This window comes from Mauremys reevesii, linkage group 18, assembly GCF_016161935.1.
Source record: "Mauremys reevesii isolate NIE-2019 linkage group 18, ASM1616193v1, whole genome shotgun sequence".
In the NCBI taxonomy this organism is placed as follows: Eukaryota; Metazoa; Chordata; order Testudines; family Geoemydidae; genus Mauremys; species Mauremys reevesii.
This window is the reverse complement of record NC_052640.1, coordinates 21,328,049-21,343,938: the sequence shown is the minus strand read 5'-3', so window position 1 is coordinate 21,343,938 and position 15,890 is coordinate 21,328,049. Positions and strand designations below refer to the sequence as shown.

Below are 15,890 nucleotides of genomic sequence, written 5' to 3'. Positions count from 1 at the left end.
TCTTACCACACAAAGTTTGCCTTCCAACTTTAAGTCCAAGAGAACCCCTCTTGCCATTCCAATTTGGCTGTTACATACCTTCCTTCAGAGAGGTTGTGCGTCGTCTTGTTCGTTTTCGCCCTTTATGATCTTCCTCTAATATTTTATCATCAAAGCCAGTGAGCTCAATGGTTTCAGACTGACTTGTGGGTCCAGCAGAGAACCACTCTGGCTCTTCCTCAGTGTAGGAATCATTTCTTCTACGTTCCCCAAAGACACGTTTACTATCCCCAAATTCCCTCTGAATTTGGTAGTTATAGCATGGAGAAGGAAGTTAGAAAAAAAAGTTAGTGTGAGTGTTTCTCCAGAGTTTCAGTTTTCTTCCTATTGGTTCATAAATAGTTCCATTTTAAAGGTTTTCAGACCAGAGAAATTGTAGATGGAGTGAACCTATTATGTCTTTTAATGCATCTCCCTGCCAATGAGCTCAGTGTACTTTTTAACATTCTATCTAATTTTAAAATACATCAGTGAGCTTCTGCTACTTAAAAGCAAGATCAATTGTATACAGTTGACAAACTAACAGAACTTTTAAGTCCCATCACCTACTCTTAATTCTCTCATACTCCTGTTTAGGTTGTTAGAGTTTTAAGTAGTTTCCTCCCCGCCCCCCACCTGTACCCCATGGTTCTTATGCAGATGTTCAAAGAATATACAGTAACATTCCCCTAATACATTTTGACAAACTATACATTTAGTTCTTATTCTCCATCCCCATATCATTTGTTGCTCTTTTGTCAATATACTTCTGGTAATGAGGTACTCAGATGAGCTATAGTCACACTACTAGGGCCAGAAACTATTCACTCTGCACTAGCATACTTTTGTACTCCTTAAAATTGTGTGGCTTTTTTGCTAGATTTGAATCAAAGTGATCTAAGTCAATCATTTAAATCAGCAAGCAGGAAACCTGGATTTAAATAAATTTTAAAGTACAAACAGAAAACATGAAAGAGGTTCATTCTCATTGGTTGGTAGCCATTAAAACATGCTGATTTGCAACTAAATATAGCTTATGCACTAAATTTGGTATCTATATACATCTAAACAGTTAGAATAGTTATTTATTACATTAGAAAAGGGGAACATTAAACAAGAAATGTTATTAGATAAAGAATTTTACTGTTATTTGTATTAAGCTGTATTTGGACGGAAATTAATAAATTCAATTAAGCATAAAACCAACATTTTAAATAAAGCTCAAGTGTGCTGATACATAAGAAAAAGTTCATCAAAATGTGTTTTGCATTTAAAACTGATTAAACAATGGAAATATAATCTTTAGTTATAAAACTGAACTGATGGTGACAAAAAACAAAAAACCCCCAATTCCTTCAAACATTTTCTAACTAGTAAGTCTCATCCTCTGACACCCAGTTTTTATTCATAGATTGGAAGAAAAAACTAACTTCCCTGCTTTTTCAACTCCTCATAACTTGGAATCAACTAGTCATTCAACTGAACTACCTGAATGAACTCAAAAAGTGTTCTCTGAATCTTCATAAGCTCCTGCTGTCAAAAAGCTGGTTTAGCACTTCAAACTCTGGTTCCAGATGCTTACCCAGCAAGTTTCACCAGTCCAGCATTTTGACTCTTTACATCTTGAAAGCAACCATGCTTATTTTTTGTTTAACTTCGATTGTAAGATTGCTAAACTTAAACGTTAAGTTAATTGTCTTTTTCGATTAACTAGATTTAAAAAACCCACCTAATTTAGGGTTTTTTTTAAATCCACCCTGTTTGTTGCCATATTACAATGCAAACTTGTTCCCCAGATATGTTAGTTTGTATTCCCCACCTCCAAGGAGAATTTTTTTCTGCCTATTTCTCCATGACTCGGCCTCTGCATTACTTTTGTCAGCTGTATTTGCAATGCTACCCAATTTAGTATTGCAGAATCATTAATGACTTGAGAGAATGTGTTTAATATTAAATGCTAGACCTAATCTAGAGTCCTGTGATACTTAACTATATGGAATTGTAATCTTTTATCCTATTTAAGAGAATAGTCAATTAGACACATAAGGACATTTAGTGAAGCTGAAAGGCAGCAAATTTAACAGCTAGAAGACTATGCTTTTTCACACAATGAACAGTTAGCCTGTGGAACTCACGGTCATAAGATACTATGGAGGTAAAGAGCTTAACAGGACTGGACACCTATATTAATATCCACAGTTGCTCTAAGGATTAAAACCAAGTTTTGGAAGATATAGACACATGCTCATATTTCAGGGCACAAGTCACTTCCTAACATGGGTAAGAAACAGCTTCCAGTTAAGTTATGAAATGGATTTCTTAAAGAACTGTGGCAAGAGAGCATGTCACCTTCTACAGAAGACTAAAAATTCTGTTCAAGCCATATAACACTATATACTAGGCAGAGTTCTATTCTGATGGAGCAAGAACTATGAAACTTTTGGGGTACCAGAACCACCAAAAATTCTTTAGTCATCTGTTTCACTCACAGGTTATTGCCATAATGTTACCACCATCTGAAAGACCAGGCATTGACTAGGCGGAGACCCCACCACCCCATCATTAAATTTACTATGAAAACACGGCCATGAGAACAAACCCTGAAACGCTTGTCTTTGTAGTCCCTCTCACGATCTCTGTCCCTTGCATCTCTAGAATCACGCATGTCCTTTTCACCACCCCGGTGGTCTTTATCAAAGTTGCGGGCAGACATGATTCTCCCACTTCCAATCCTACGTCCACCAATAACACGAACACCATCATTCTCCTTCTCCAAAGGGCTCCCTGCTCGACGTGAGTTAACAGCTGCAGTCACATGGCAGCCTCCTCCAAAACTTCGCCTTTGGGGACTTAGGACTACATCCAAATCATCTTCTTTCACCCGCTCCCTAGGATCTGCAGATTGGAAGAGTAGTGTTCTAGAGAAGCTGTTACTTTGAGAACAGATTAACATGAAAGTTTGACAAGTAGCCAGTGGAATTACTGAGCCCATTTGTAAAACACTGGAATATACTCAAATTTTAGCTACAAGTACTTGAAAACAGATGTTTTCCCATACCTAGAGAAATACAAAGTGTTTAAGTTAAAATGGTTTATAATAATAAAGGTCTATAAAGCCATAATCATTTCCAAGTAGTTCCTTGCTTGAATCTTCTAACCTCAAAGTACTGCCACAAAAAGTGTGATGAGAAGTGAAGCATTATAATTTATCATATTGATGGAATGATATCCAAAAAGATCAACACGAAATTAGAACATGGAAGGGTTTTATTTATTTACAGACAGACATTGAGGAATTATTGCCTTTAATGCCAAGTGTCTCATGGGAGAACAAACAAATTTGAGGCCTTAACGTCAAACAGTTACAGGGAAAATCCAATAGTGTATTTCCACTAGTAAGAGCACTAGGATAGACCAGCTGCTGGTGCTTTTTGTTTTTTTTTGGGGGGGGGGGGGAGGAGGGGGTTGTGAGAGAGAAAGAGAACAGAACAAGGTAGTCTGAACCTTCTTTGAAGGTGATTACACAGTGGTAAGACAACTATGGCCAGTCTGCACTAGCATTCCCACTGTTGCTAAAGCAACTGAGATTTTGCTAAAGTTGTAGTTGTAGACCTCTTTCCTTCAGATTGTATCTAACATTTCCCTCACTCAGTTTTATACCACCACAGTAAACCAGGGGGAATAATTTTGCCACTACCCTAGGTTCTTATTGAGCACCCCATATTGTAAAAATGGTGCACTCACCAACTATCCTGCGCATGAGAGACGTCCGATCTGAATCCAAGTCTTTTTTGAACCCTTCCACTGGTGAGGTTCGCCCTGAACTTGGGTACAGAGATGCATGCCATTTCTCAGGGTCCCAAACTCCATCACTATGCAAATAAAATTACAAAACCCTTTATTAAAGACACTTTTTTTAAAGTGATTTGTACTTTAAGCCACTAATCCATTATAAGCAGCAAAGAGTTCTGTGGCAGCTTATAGACTAAAACATATTGGAGCATGAGCTTTCGTGGGTGAATACCCACTTTGTCGAATGCATGTCATGCTCCAATACGTTTGTTAGTCTATAAGGTGCCACAGAACTCTTTGCCCCTTTTACAGATTCAGACTAACACGGCTACCCCTCTGATACTAATCCATTATAGTAATACTTAAGCTAGAAGGGCTGCACTCTGACTAGTAATCTGTGCTTCTGACTTTTCAGCTCAAGGCTGTATCCAGTTTCCTACCTCAAACTGGCCCATTTACATGGTATTCTAGATATCTTTATGAAGGTAGGAAAATATGGAAGAGTTGTGTCAAATATCAGTATAAAGATAGCACAGGTATATATCCTAAATATGCAAAGTAGCATGAAACAGAGTTCACACTTGAAGGTTCCATTCCCAATTTATCTTCCAAGAATAAGATTTGTTCTCTTCCAATGTTATATGTTAACAGGGCTTCCTTTCACACCAATTACAATTCTGTCATTTGCCTAGGAGACATGTTAAGACACTAATCTTACCACTATACAGATCCCTCTTGAGCAAATCATTCATAGTACAAGCCAGAAATGCATGTGCCATCAATCTTAAAGTGAATGAAATGAGAAATCAAAGATGCCATAAATCATTGCTATATGTTGCCAACAAAAATCAGTAAAGAAAAGAAAAAAGTGTCGTTGGTTCATACTGCAAACAATTTCAAAGCCCAATAATTCTCCTTTTTGATGCACCACTGTCTTATCTTAAAATTTACCTACTCTTCAGTTAGGAGTTCACAGCTTCAGTTTGCCTTGTTCTTTCTAAGTTTAATCTAATTGTATTTTACACCTTAGATGTTGCAATAAGTGAAAGTACTAACTAAGCCATTTTGAGGAGTATCGAACAATAGAAGATCAGTATAAGGAATTTATACAAAGGAGTCTTTGCAGCTGAGGAAAGGCAATATTCAATAATGTCCACCAATGACTGTAGTGACAAGTGCAAACTAACCATCAACACCTGGACTTAAATCAATCTCTCTCATTCTACCTAGATGCTTATCTGGCTCACAGAAGTAGTTTGACAAAACCTTGTGGCAAGTAGTGCTATGTTTCAGATTTCAACCCAGATGTATTAGGACAGCTATATTAAACTTGGGTACACCCAACTTTGCCTCTAGACAGCTCTAAGAATTGAGAAAAGTCCTTTTGCAGGTACTGTGGGACCAGAGAGAAAGGCAATATTAAGTGAAAGAAAAGGGTTTCCCTGCCTAAAGTCTAGTTTTTGTAAGCTTGTAATATCTGTCATATGTACAGTTATCCTCTGGTGCATTTCTCTTGCTACAATTTATACACCATGTAAACATACACAGGAGTAGTATAGATACCAGCTACAGAGCTAAAGATACTTTGCTCAGACTACCCCACTCTATGTCTATTTTCTGAAAGGCATTAGCTTAAAACAAACCTTGGTAGGGGACTTAACTGCATTAACAAACAAAGTACTTTTGAACCTAAGGGTTTTTCTTGTGAAATTTTTAAAAAGATTATCCAGTTAAAATAAGTCAAGTTTATTTTAAGACCAGAAAATACCTGTCATATTTTTCAGAAAGACATGAAGGCCTCTGTTTAGAGTGGGGACGCTCTTTAATATCCAAGAGTTCTTCCTAGAAAGGAAAAGATGCAAGTTAGTTCTGACTCTCACCTGGGTAAAATATAAACAGAAAGCAAAACTTGTTCCAGAGCATACAGGTTTATTTAACTATAGATGAAGTTAAATAATCAGAATGTTTTCCCAAAATATTGATCTGATTTTTTGTTCAAAGTACAATTCAACTACCATTACTGCAAGACTTGAAAGATTCTACCAACAGGTCCATTTTTTATTTCAGCTGCAACAGTGCTGTCATCCTGCCAACACAAGCTATATCTAGATGGCCTGTTGCACAGCCATAAGATCCTTTCAACTATAGAGGGATTAATTTAAGATTAGATCTAAACTCCTTATATAGAAATAAATTTTTTAGTAAAATTTAAGTTTGACTGATGTCACAGTTCAAACCAAAATTGCAATTTTGAGTTTTGAATCAAGAAAAATTAACTTCAGTTCAATGAAAGCCCCCTAACTGAAGCAATACTGTGCACATAGAAACTATGTATTCCTTCATTCTTTTGATGGATTGCCAATAGATTAGAACTTTGATAAAAGACTAAGATACTAGCTATTTTGGGTATTTGTAGGATTCATTATGTCTTGCCTCAAATTGACAAAGTAGAAACATAGCAATTGCTGTGTTGTTCTTCACATAAACCTTTATTTAACTTATACTTTATACATAAAGAAAAAATGCAGATCTGTATTTGACATTTCAGTGGAATTTAAGGGTTCTCTGCCCATGGACACAAGTGACAGCTTAGTATTCTGGAAAGGTAACATGAGACATATCTAACAGATGGCATTCCCAAACAAAGGATAACATTAGGTTTGGTGACAGATGCAGCTTGTTGTTGCTCTTGACCAAACTGATTTGTCTAGATGCTGGGGAGGGCTTGAGTCAAATGAGATATTTAAGCATTAGGTGGTACAGTGTTGCCACAAGCCAATCCAATGGGAACTCTGAAATTGTTTATCCTTTGAGGGACCATGACTTTCTGACCATTATGATGCCGACTGGACAATTTGTTCAGAGAACTGATTTTAACATGAAGAGTTGAAGAAGAGGATTCAGAGCTATTTTAAAACAGATTATGTGCTATTGATGCTAGGAGCAAATAATTCACATCCCACGATAAAGCAAAAAACTAGAGTTTGGGACATATGGATTCAAAGTTAACGAAGACAAGCTGTAGCAGTGAAACTTTGTTAACTGCAGGAAACAAACATTTAATTTTAAGTGGACTAGAAACATATTTGGGAGATGCAAATCCTTGAATAACTTGAGGCTAGTTATAGCCCTCTGCTGAAGCACAATACAAGGATTTTTTAAAATACTACAAATATCCTGGAAAGAAATTTGAGACAGTTCTAAATTCTTAGTAGAGATCAAAAATTCTGGAAGAGTTTCAGTGTTCTGTATTTTTGGGGGGAGGGGAGGAAGAGGGACAAAACATTCTTGTTCAAGGTGGATTAAAAAAATCAATGATTTTTTTCAAATAAAGATGAAAAAATCCAATTTTTTTATTTAAACCAAATTTTTTTGATAAAATGCTTTGAGGGGAAAAAACTTATCTAAAGATAGTGATCCTAATTAAAACTAACTCAAAGATCTCATCATGGAATACAGATTATACATTCTAATTCTATAGTATGAGACAATATATTCATGTAATGTTTAGGAAAAGTTTTGTAAATGAGTTCCAATAGTTCACGGATTAGGGACCCAATCTTATGGAGTTCCAGGGGCTTCTGTATAGATTTAGGTTAATCTTTCTAGATAGCCAATGGGACTCAGTGCTCAGTCTAGAAGATACCATCAGAGATGCTTAGTTTTGCAGTTCTCAAATTGTGGCTTTGTCTCTTCAGAGATAACATTTTTGCTGTTAACAGCAAAAATGTTTTTAAATAAATAGGTGAGAAACAACAGACCTCGACCCTATTGTCCCTCTGCAAAGTTGTGTACACAGAGTCAATCCTTTACTTCTCTCTAAAAGTGCAAAGTTTCAACAAGTTCAATGAATTGTTGGGGCAGAACAGATCTGGACAAGGAGAAGAAGTCTGGAGATAATGCGAGAAGGGAGGGACAGGCAGTAGAAACAAGAGCAAAACTGTTTGAGCAGCATATTCCAGAAGTCTTGAGGTGTTTCTGAGTGTAGTCTTCATTGATTGAAGATCTACCATACCATTCTCTCACTAGAAGGGAAAACCTATAATGGCAGCAGGCCATAAAAGAGACCCAGTTTGGGAATATTTTAATGAAGTTCCTCTACCTGTGGGTAAGACAGGCATGTGTGCAAAATGCAAACAGTGCAACAAAGAAATGCAAGGCCTGGTTGCCCAAATGAAACATCATGAGAAGTGTTCCTTCTCAGGAGGAAGCTCTGTTGAAGATTAAAGGAACATGTCTGAACATGCAGGATCTTCAGGTTGGTAACAACCAACAAGAATGCACTTTTATGTAGAAATCCATGATTAAATTGAGACTTCCTGACTAGTGATTTAAATCAATTTGATTTAAATCAAATCCACCCTGTTCTTGTTGTTAGCAAGGATACCTTTAACATACTAGCTAAGGCAGCTTGATAGCTCTAACTGCATTAATTACTCTTGGGCAGCTCATCTGTGTTTGATGGAATTTTTTTTTAAATGTTTAGATATTTGGGTTTTAGCCTACACAAATACTTATGCATTTCAGTTCATGCCCCCCCCCGCTCCAAATTGTACTGGATCTACTTTAATTTATTTTAGTCTGCATTTTGCAAGTAAATCCACCAAAATTAATTTTTACAGCCCAGATTATACAGGAATACTAGAAGCAAGAGACAGCAACTTTTAAAGTTTGTACTAAAGGTTTAAGTCCATTATCTACTAGGAGTATTCCAAAAATTCCCTTTAGCGGAGATAGAACAACTAATTATAATCAAAGATAAGCAGAGGGAGAAGAGGACAGAAGTCTGAATTTACTCTGTGGACCAAGTTAATTGAATAGGTACTAGCAACACAGGCCACTGAAGTTGCACAGAATTTGCTTAAAACTAACCCATTCATGAATGCGTATCACCAGACCTCCCATTGTCTTGATCAATCCAATATTTGTGCCAGCACAAGGATACTAGGTTAACTGAATGGCCAGAATGGTCACAGGATTTCATCTATTTAAAGTAGGATTCTGGTACTCCACAGAAAATCAAATAGACTTTTCAAATAAGAACAGATTTGATCAAAGACTATTTTTAATGTAGATTTAAAGGTATTAAAGTAATGCACAAGACTGGCCTTTTTCTTGACATAGACTCAGAGGCTAGGTCTACACTTAGTTGTGTTGGTTTAAGTTATGTCAAATGTGTGGAAAAATATCTATACCCATGGCCAGCACAACCCCCAGCACAGATTAAGCTAATTGACAGAAGAGTGCTTCTGTCAGCATAGACAATGTTGTTTGGGGGGGGGGGGGGGGGAGGAGAACCAGAGGGAGGGGGTGTGTGCGCGCTTGTACACTGGCAGAAACTGACATAGGCACTACAGGGTGGACGTGGCCTGAGAGGTCAAGAGGAGCTCTTTTTACTAGTTAAACGTTTGACAGCTAATGGGCAAGTAGATAGTTTACTCTGAAAAAAGGGAGTGTCTCACATGTTCTGGAACCCCAAAGCTGTTCTAAACCACATTTGAGAATTGTGAAACAAAGAACTCTGGCCTTCAGATTTTTAGTATTGAATGTTTGAAAGAAAATTAATGCTGAAAATTAATGCTAAAAAAAGTCTGAAGGGAAAGACTGAGTGCATGGCAAGTCAATTTTTACTCATTCATTCAGTTACTAGGCAATTCCTCAGTGTATTCCTTGCTTCCACATAAAGTTTCAAGTTGTGCTGCTGTATACCACCTAAAAATAAAGCTAAATTTTTAGCCTATTACTCTTCAAATGTTTAATTTTTGCAATGTTTAACTTTAGCTGTTTTCACACATTTCACAACTATTCCAGTCACATAGGGCTAGATTATTATCTAAACTTAAAGGGATGGTTTTACTCAGCCAGAAACAAGGTTACAGTTGACACTAGATGCCTTTCCTTCATGTGGACCTACAACTTGTTTCCAGGTTCTTCCATATTTTCTTAGTTACAGCATGTTGTGAAACTTGTGAGACTACAGCAAGTACAGTACATTAGAAAGTAAGTTTTTAATAACAGCTTTCCAAAATTTTACTCATTTACCTGCGGGGGCAAACATTAGTATCATTAGTGATTGTAAAAAGGCAGGAAAGTAATTTTCATGCTAGGTTTACAGTAATAATTTTATGTTCAACGTGCTGTGAAAAGATTTACTAAACAATTACTCTTGTGAAGCAGACAAGCTTTATCCCAATTTTAATGATTAAATGGAGGCAGAGCTGGGATTAAAATTTGGAAGATCTTAACTCTAAACCTGGTCATTCCTCTAAACAGCACCAAGTCCTCTCTAGATATATTGTTTATATTATAAGTGAATATTGTACAGTAGTTATTCAGAATTCAGCATTGGGTAGAATGAATATATGCCACACATTTAAGTCTTTCTACTTTAATATTAGGCTAAAAAAACACCACACAGTCTACGGCACACTTTCTGAAGTTACCTTTAAGATAAAACTAGAAGACCAGCTAACATCTATTTCTGATTTTCTCCATTTAAAGCACAAAGGAGCAGCATCAGTTCTTTGGACAGCAATTTACATCACTGAGGCACTGACAGTGTTGGTTTCTGATTAACCTTCCTTCCCAAGTTGTTTTAGTTCAGGAATCAGGGAGACAAACTGATAGTACCAAGCAGGAAAGAGCCAGAAGAATAAAGATCCTAGCAGTAGCCAGGACATGCAGCACCAAGCTAGCCTGAAAAGGAAACTTCTCCCTAGCATCTAATGATTCAGTGCTTCTTCACACAATCCAGTCAGTCAACCTAGGGAACTTATTGCAGGAGATGTTGTGAAGGCCACCAGTGTAACTAGGTTCAAAAAAATAATTTGATAAAATCATGTAGCATAGCTCCATAAATACTATTAGCCAAGATGGTTAGGGATGCAACTGCACACCCTGGTGTCCCTAAACCTCTGACTGCCAGAAGCTGGGCTTGGATGACAGGTCACTTGATAATTGATTAGGTCACTTGATAATTGACCTATTCAGTTCATTCTCTATGAAACATGTGCCACTGGCCCCTGACGGAAGACTGGATACTAGACAGACCACTGGTCTGACCCAATATGGCCATTCTTTTTTTTTTTTTAATATATGCTTGAGGCTAGTGATGAGTGGATTTAAAAAAGATTTGCAGTCTGTGTGGACAATGAAGCGTTGAGCCATCTGACAGCCAATATTAAGTTTAAGCAAATTAGAAATACTAAAAAACACCTGGGGCTGTAAAGTTAACACCTTATTCACCTAAAAATGAAGATTTGAGCACAGCAAGATCCAAAATATACAACTTGATATCTAAAGCTGATATCAACTAAAGACTGTCTAGCCTACTGGGTAACATCCATAGCAACGTACAACTATATAGCACCACCGCTATGCTAGCATAATCCTGTAGTGTAGATCCGGCCTACATCAACAGAAGGGTTTTTTCCATGAGTGCAGGAACACCACTTCCCTGAGCAACAGTAGCTAGGTCAACGGAAGCAGTCTTCAGTCAACTTTGCTGCATCTACACTAGAGGTTAGGTCAACATAGGTATGCTGCTCAGGGGTGCAAAAAAAAAAATCCACAATTCAATTTTAAGTGTAGACCAGGCCTGAACAGTACGAGTTTGCTGAGTTCTCTATGAATGCAAAGTTCAAAAGCAGCTACTTAGTTTACTGGTTTAGACAAAGCATGAGACACCATAAAGCTATAATAATGAGCCTTGGGTTGGTAGTCAGGAGCATGTGTGTTCTAGACCAGGCTCTTTCAGTGACTGACTATGCAGCCTTTGAGATGCAATTTCATCTCTGCCTCAATTCCCTTATTTATAAAGTGGGAATAATACTTACATTTCTGTTAGTGATGGTAAGGATTATTATCTGCACAGCACTTGGAACACAAATTTTAAGTGTTAATTATTGCTAAAAACTACATTTTAGTTATAAAACTTACACTGGTCACCTTTTGAAAAAAATTAGATCAAAGGGTTTGCGAGCTTTTATGATGTGTGGACCAACTGCCCTCCCACTCGTCACTATGCAGCCCTCCCATTTGTAATTATGTAATGGGCTTGCAGTGACTGTTTACATGGCAGATATTAAATCACATTAAACTATGCTCCCAGCAGCTGGAAACTAGAATAAATAGCCATTCTCCACAAACCACCACTAAGTGTTCTGGACCATCAGTGGTTCAGACTAGTTTGGAACCTGGTGATTTGCTTCATATTATGCTTTTTACATGGATTTAAGGTGCTCTGCTAACAAGCTAAACCCTAGAACAAATCCTTTTACTTCAGAGAACAGATAACTTAAGATTTTTTAATGGGTTAAAAAGTCTCTTGTAATTTACCATTTCCTCACTTTGTGAGGACAGAAGTCAATCGCCACTTAAAACTGCAATATCAGTTGAATCAGACTAGAAGTATCTTGCCATTAGTTTAACAACTGCATCCTGATCAAAGTGAGGGGCACAGAAATGCCAGAGAAATTAATATTTCATTGTTACTACTTTTGGTGCTGGGAACGCAGAAGCAGTGGCAGCACACTCCTGGGGCAGAGGAGTGAAACTCCAGGGCATTAGCAGTCTAGGTCCCACACATCAGGATTCAGGACCAAGTTTGGATTTTTGTTTCCCATGCCAGCAGGAACCGGGAGCAAGGCAGAGGCACACATTTAGCTTTTGGACAAGTTGTACCTTGCTGACTATCAGCCACCTCAGGCCCAACAAATGATATGCATCTACCAGAATCTGAAGGAAGCTACATACAGTACTCAGTTTTAGAGAAAACCACTATGCTTTGCACTCTTGCCCCCCCCACCCCAATATACAGGCCATCTCAAACTATTGAGAAAGGGAACAGCAAAGGGGACTGGGCACACTGGCAGAACTAAAGATTGAGGGGAAGACATGCACAAAATTTAAGCAGCTTAATTGCACCTCCCTGCTCAAAAAAATTGTTTTGGCAGTTGGAGTCATTATGATGTAAAACCAATAACCCTGCCTCATCCCAACATTTCAGTCCCTCACTTTAAGTTCTTTCCCATCACAAAGAATGGCAACATTTCATACATAACTGAGCATAATGATCTGCAGACAAGTAAAGCCAATGGAGATTGAGGGTAAAAGGATCTAAGGTCTAACAAAAAGCAAGGATCTCTTTGTACAAGTCTTGTTTGTTTTTTATATTACATTGAGTCAGTGTTAGAAGGTATGCTGAAAGACACTAGTCTTTCACTTAACCGAGATGAGTACATTTAACAAAAACCTTGAAGAGATTAATAAAAGTCTGTGTTTTAAAATTGAGACATATTTTCAAGAGTAATTGAATCAACTCACATCATATACTATCTAGCCTATGTAACTGCATTCTTATCTGTTACCCTTGGCCTCTCTCTTGAAATTGCATCCTTTTATCTATGAAATCCACTTGTTGGGATTTGTTTTATATTCAGATTGTAAGCTCTCCAGGGCAGGAAACATCTTTTTAATCTGTTTGCACAGCACCCAACATAGTTAAATCCTAATCACCATAGCAAACAAAACAGTTTCCTCATGTCTTCCCACAGTGAAACAAACAGTTTCAGCAGTGCTGCCAATGCAGAATACCAACATTAACAGAAGTGGGCTACCAGTTTACCTCTAATATACAAGAATTGGATAGTCTGCAAGTGCATGAACCAATAAGAGTATGGTGAGAACTATAAAGCTTAAGCCATCATAACTATAAGACAGTGTCAATACTTGAAAATTTCTTCCAAATTTAAATATCTGTTAGTGTCTTATGTAGGGACTCAGCTTTCCCCTGCTTCACAACTGAACTCACTTCATAAGTTCTGAAACTGTATTCACTGCACAAGGCATCTGAGTATACTTTATGTATTACAAGCCATGTTTGATACAGCTATACACATGAGAACTAAATATTCCAAGGACACTACACTATCCTTCCTCCTAGAAGGACTCTCCTCCATGTTTGGTATGACGTGCATTTGGACCTTGACCAGACTAGAATTTAAGACATGTGATGGCTAACACACATGATAGATAACATGTTTGCCCACACATTTTAAAGCATAGTGGAGGGCAAGCACAGGCTTCAACTTGATCAGTTTAGCACATGTTGTGAGGCACATGGACACCATCACCTCACTGTAGTACCTATTTAAGACAGCATTCCTTGTTTACACTAGGCCTTTAAAAGATGCTAGCTAATATATAGCTATAGCACACCTTCAAATCCTACTCTAGACAAGGCCTAGGAGGAACATAGGACAGGTCTTCCTCCTCCACCCCTCTCCCCAAAAAAGATCAGTTTTAATCTAAGTGCTTCATAAACACTGAATTTATACAATTTTAAAAGAAAAGTTAACTTACTTTTGTGTAACGATGAGATTTTACTGTTATTCTGTTCAAGTCAAGGAAAGTGTCACCATTTTCAATTTCTGCTATAGTCCCTCTCTTGTCCATGGCTACTTGAAAGCCTGACTATGGACCTGATTTTAAAAAAAAAGAATTATGTTAATAAAATAGACAATACAGCTGAAGGCTTTTATGGTGTACACCTTCCTTACTGCCCATGGAAGTGTCATCAATTTACATTTAACATAAGAAAGTACATGCCACAAAATATATTTTTACTGTTTGATGTGTTGGCTGTTTTGTGCACCTAAACTACAACTGGCAGTAAAATATCTTAACTAACAGCTCTAGAACAAATTTTAATTAATCATAGAAGCCTAGACACCTTTGTAGTTCAGAGACCCAGCTCTTTAGCACAACAGAGATTATCACAGGGACAGAACCAGAGTACAGAAGGGAAGTTCATGAAATGAAAGAGAAAGACTGGCTAGGAAGCCCCCTCCCTCGGGCTGGGAAGTCCTAGATGCCTATGCAACCTAGATGCCATGACAGCCACTTGCATCCCATTCTGGGGCATGCAGGACAGTGGACCCACATGCATACCATGGAGGGGCCTGGGCCTCCAAGCCATGGCTTGCAGAGCCAACAGAGTCCTACACAGGGAGCCAGTGCCACTGTTTCTGTATGGCTGCCAACCCTATTTCAAAAATAAGAAGCTGTTTTCTTAGCACCCCTGCCCCACCTCTCTTCCCGATATTATCACAATCGGGATCGTTGTTAACAGGCCTTGTATTCACCGGGGGTATTTCTTGCTGCTTTTGGCAGCACTTCTTATTGTAGAGAGACGAACAAATAGGGGCTGTCCCTCGTCGTGAGGGGCGGTTGGGAAGCCTAGACAGCTGACAAGGCGGAGAGGCGCCCCCAGCCTCATGGCTGGCAAGACCAGACAGACCAGCCCCGCCAGCGCAGGTGCCAACCCCTCTCTACCTGCCCCATTGGTGACCTGACGCACACAGCGATAGGTCTGCGACTTGTGTGGCGGCCCTCGTCCGGGATGGGGACGGGGAAAAGGCGACCCAGGGCCGCCCTATCTGACTGGGCCCAGCCACCAACACGCCGGTGGCGAGCGGGGACGCCGAAGCACCGGCGCAGGTAACGTCTCACCTGGCAGTAGGGGTCCCCCGCCCCGGGTACAGAGGATACTCACTGTGCGGAAGACGAGGTCCCCTCCAGAGCGCTCAGCTCCTCGCAAGGCCTTGCCGCCGCCCGCGGCGTTACTTAGCCCTAGTGACCGGCTTCTCTCCCCCCTCCCAGCAGCGCCCCGCGCCGCGCTCTCCACACACACGGCTCCCTCCTCGCCCCGCCGCTCGCCCGCCCCCGGCTCGCGCCGCCGCTACTCCCCCACCCCTCCGTTCCCTTCTCCAGCTCGCTCGCTCGCGCGCCCTCTCCCGATTTGCCCGACTCTCGCACTCTGTCTCCTCTCAGCCACCGTAACCGGGGCTTTCTGGAGCCCACCCCTCACCCCTTTAATAGCCACCGCGCAGGCGCGGCCTGCTTGCCCGGCCCGGGGGCTCTCGGCTGTAGTGCCTGTCTGAAAAGCAGAGCCCCCCGCCGTATGGCGACTTCTCGTCTCCGTCTATCGAACTTCAAAAGTGAATCATGGCCTAGTACCGATTTTTTTTATAGACAGACCCATAGGAGACGGATGGTTTGACGAACTGCGAGGACTCCTC

The 15,890-nt window shown here is 39.4% G+C and overlaps 1 protein-coding gene across 7 annotated transcripts in view; it reads right to left on the bottom strand.

The window, feature by feature from the left end:
- Positions 1 to 15,520, bottom strand: part of EIF4ENIF1 (eukaryotic translation initiation factor 4E nuclear import factor 1) — a 38,064-nt gene extending 22,544 nt beyond the window's left edge. For all 7 annotated transcript variants that reach the window (XM_039505665.1, XM_039505666.1, XM_039505669.1 and 4 more), the window contains exons 1-6: positions 15,365 to 15,520; positions 14,173 to 14,291; positions 5,579 to 5,652; positions 3,763 to 3,890; positions 2,618 to 2,913; positions 79 to 280 (exon numbers count right to left, since the gene is read on the bottom strand). In XM_039505665.1, coding sequence (XP_039361599.1) covers positions 79 to 280; positions 2,618 to 2,913; positions 3,763 to 3,890; positions 5,579 to 5,652; positions 14,173 to 14,265 — 793 coding nt within the window. In that variant the 5' untranslated portion in view covers positions 14,266 to 14,291; positions 15,365 to 15,520. The remainder of the gene's footprint in view (positions 1 to 78; positions 281 to 2,617; positions 2,914 to 3,762; positions 3,891 to 5,578; positions 5,653 to 14,172; positions 14,292 to 15,364) is intronic.
- Between the last annotated feature and the right edge of the window lie 370 nt (positions 15,521 to 15,890).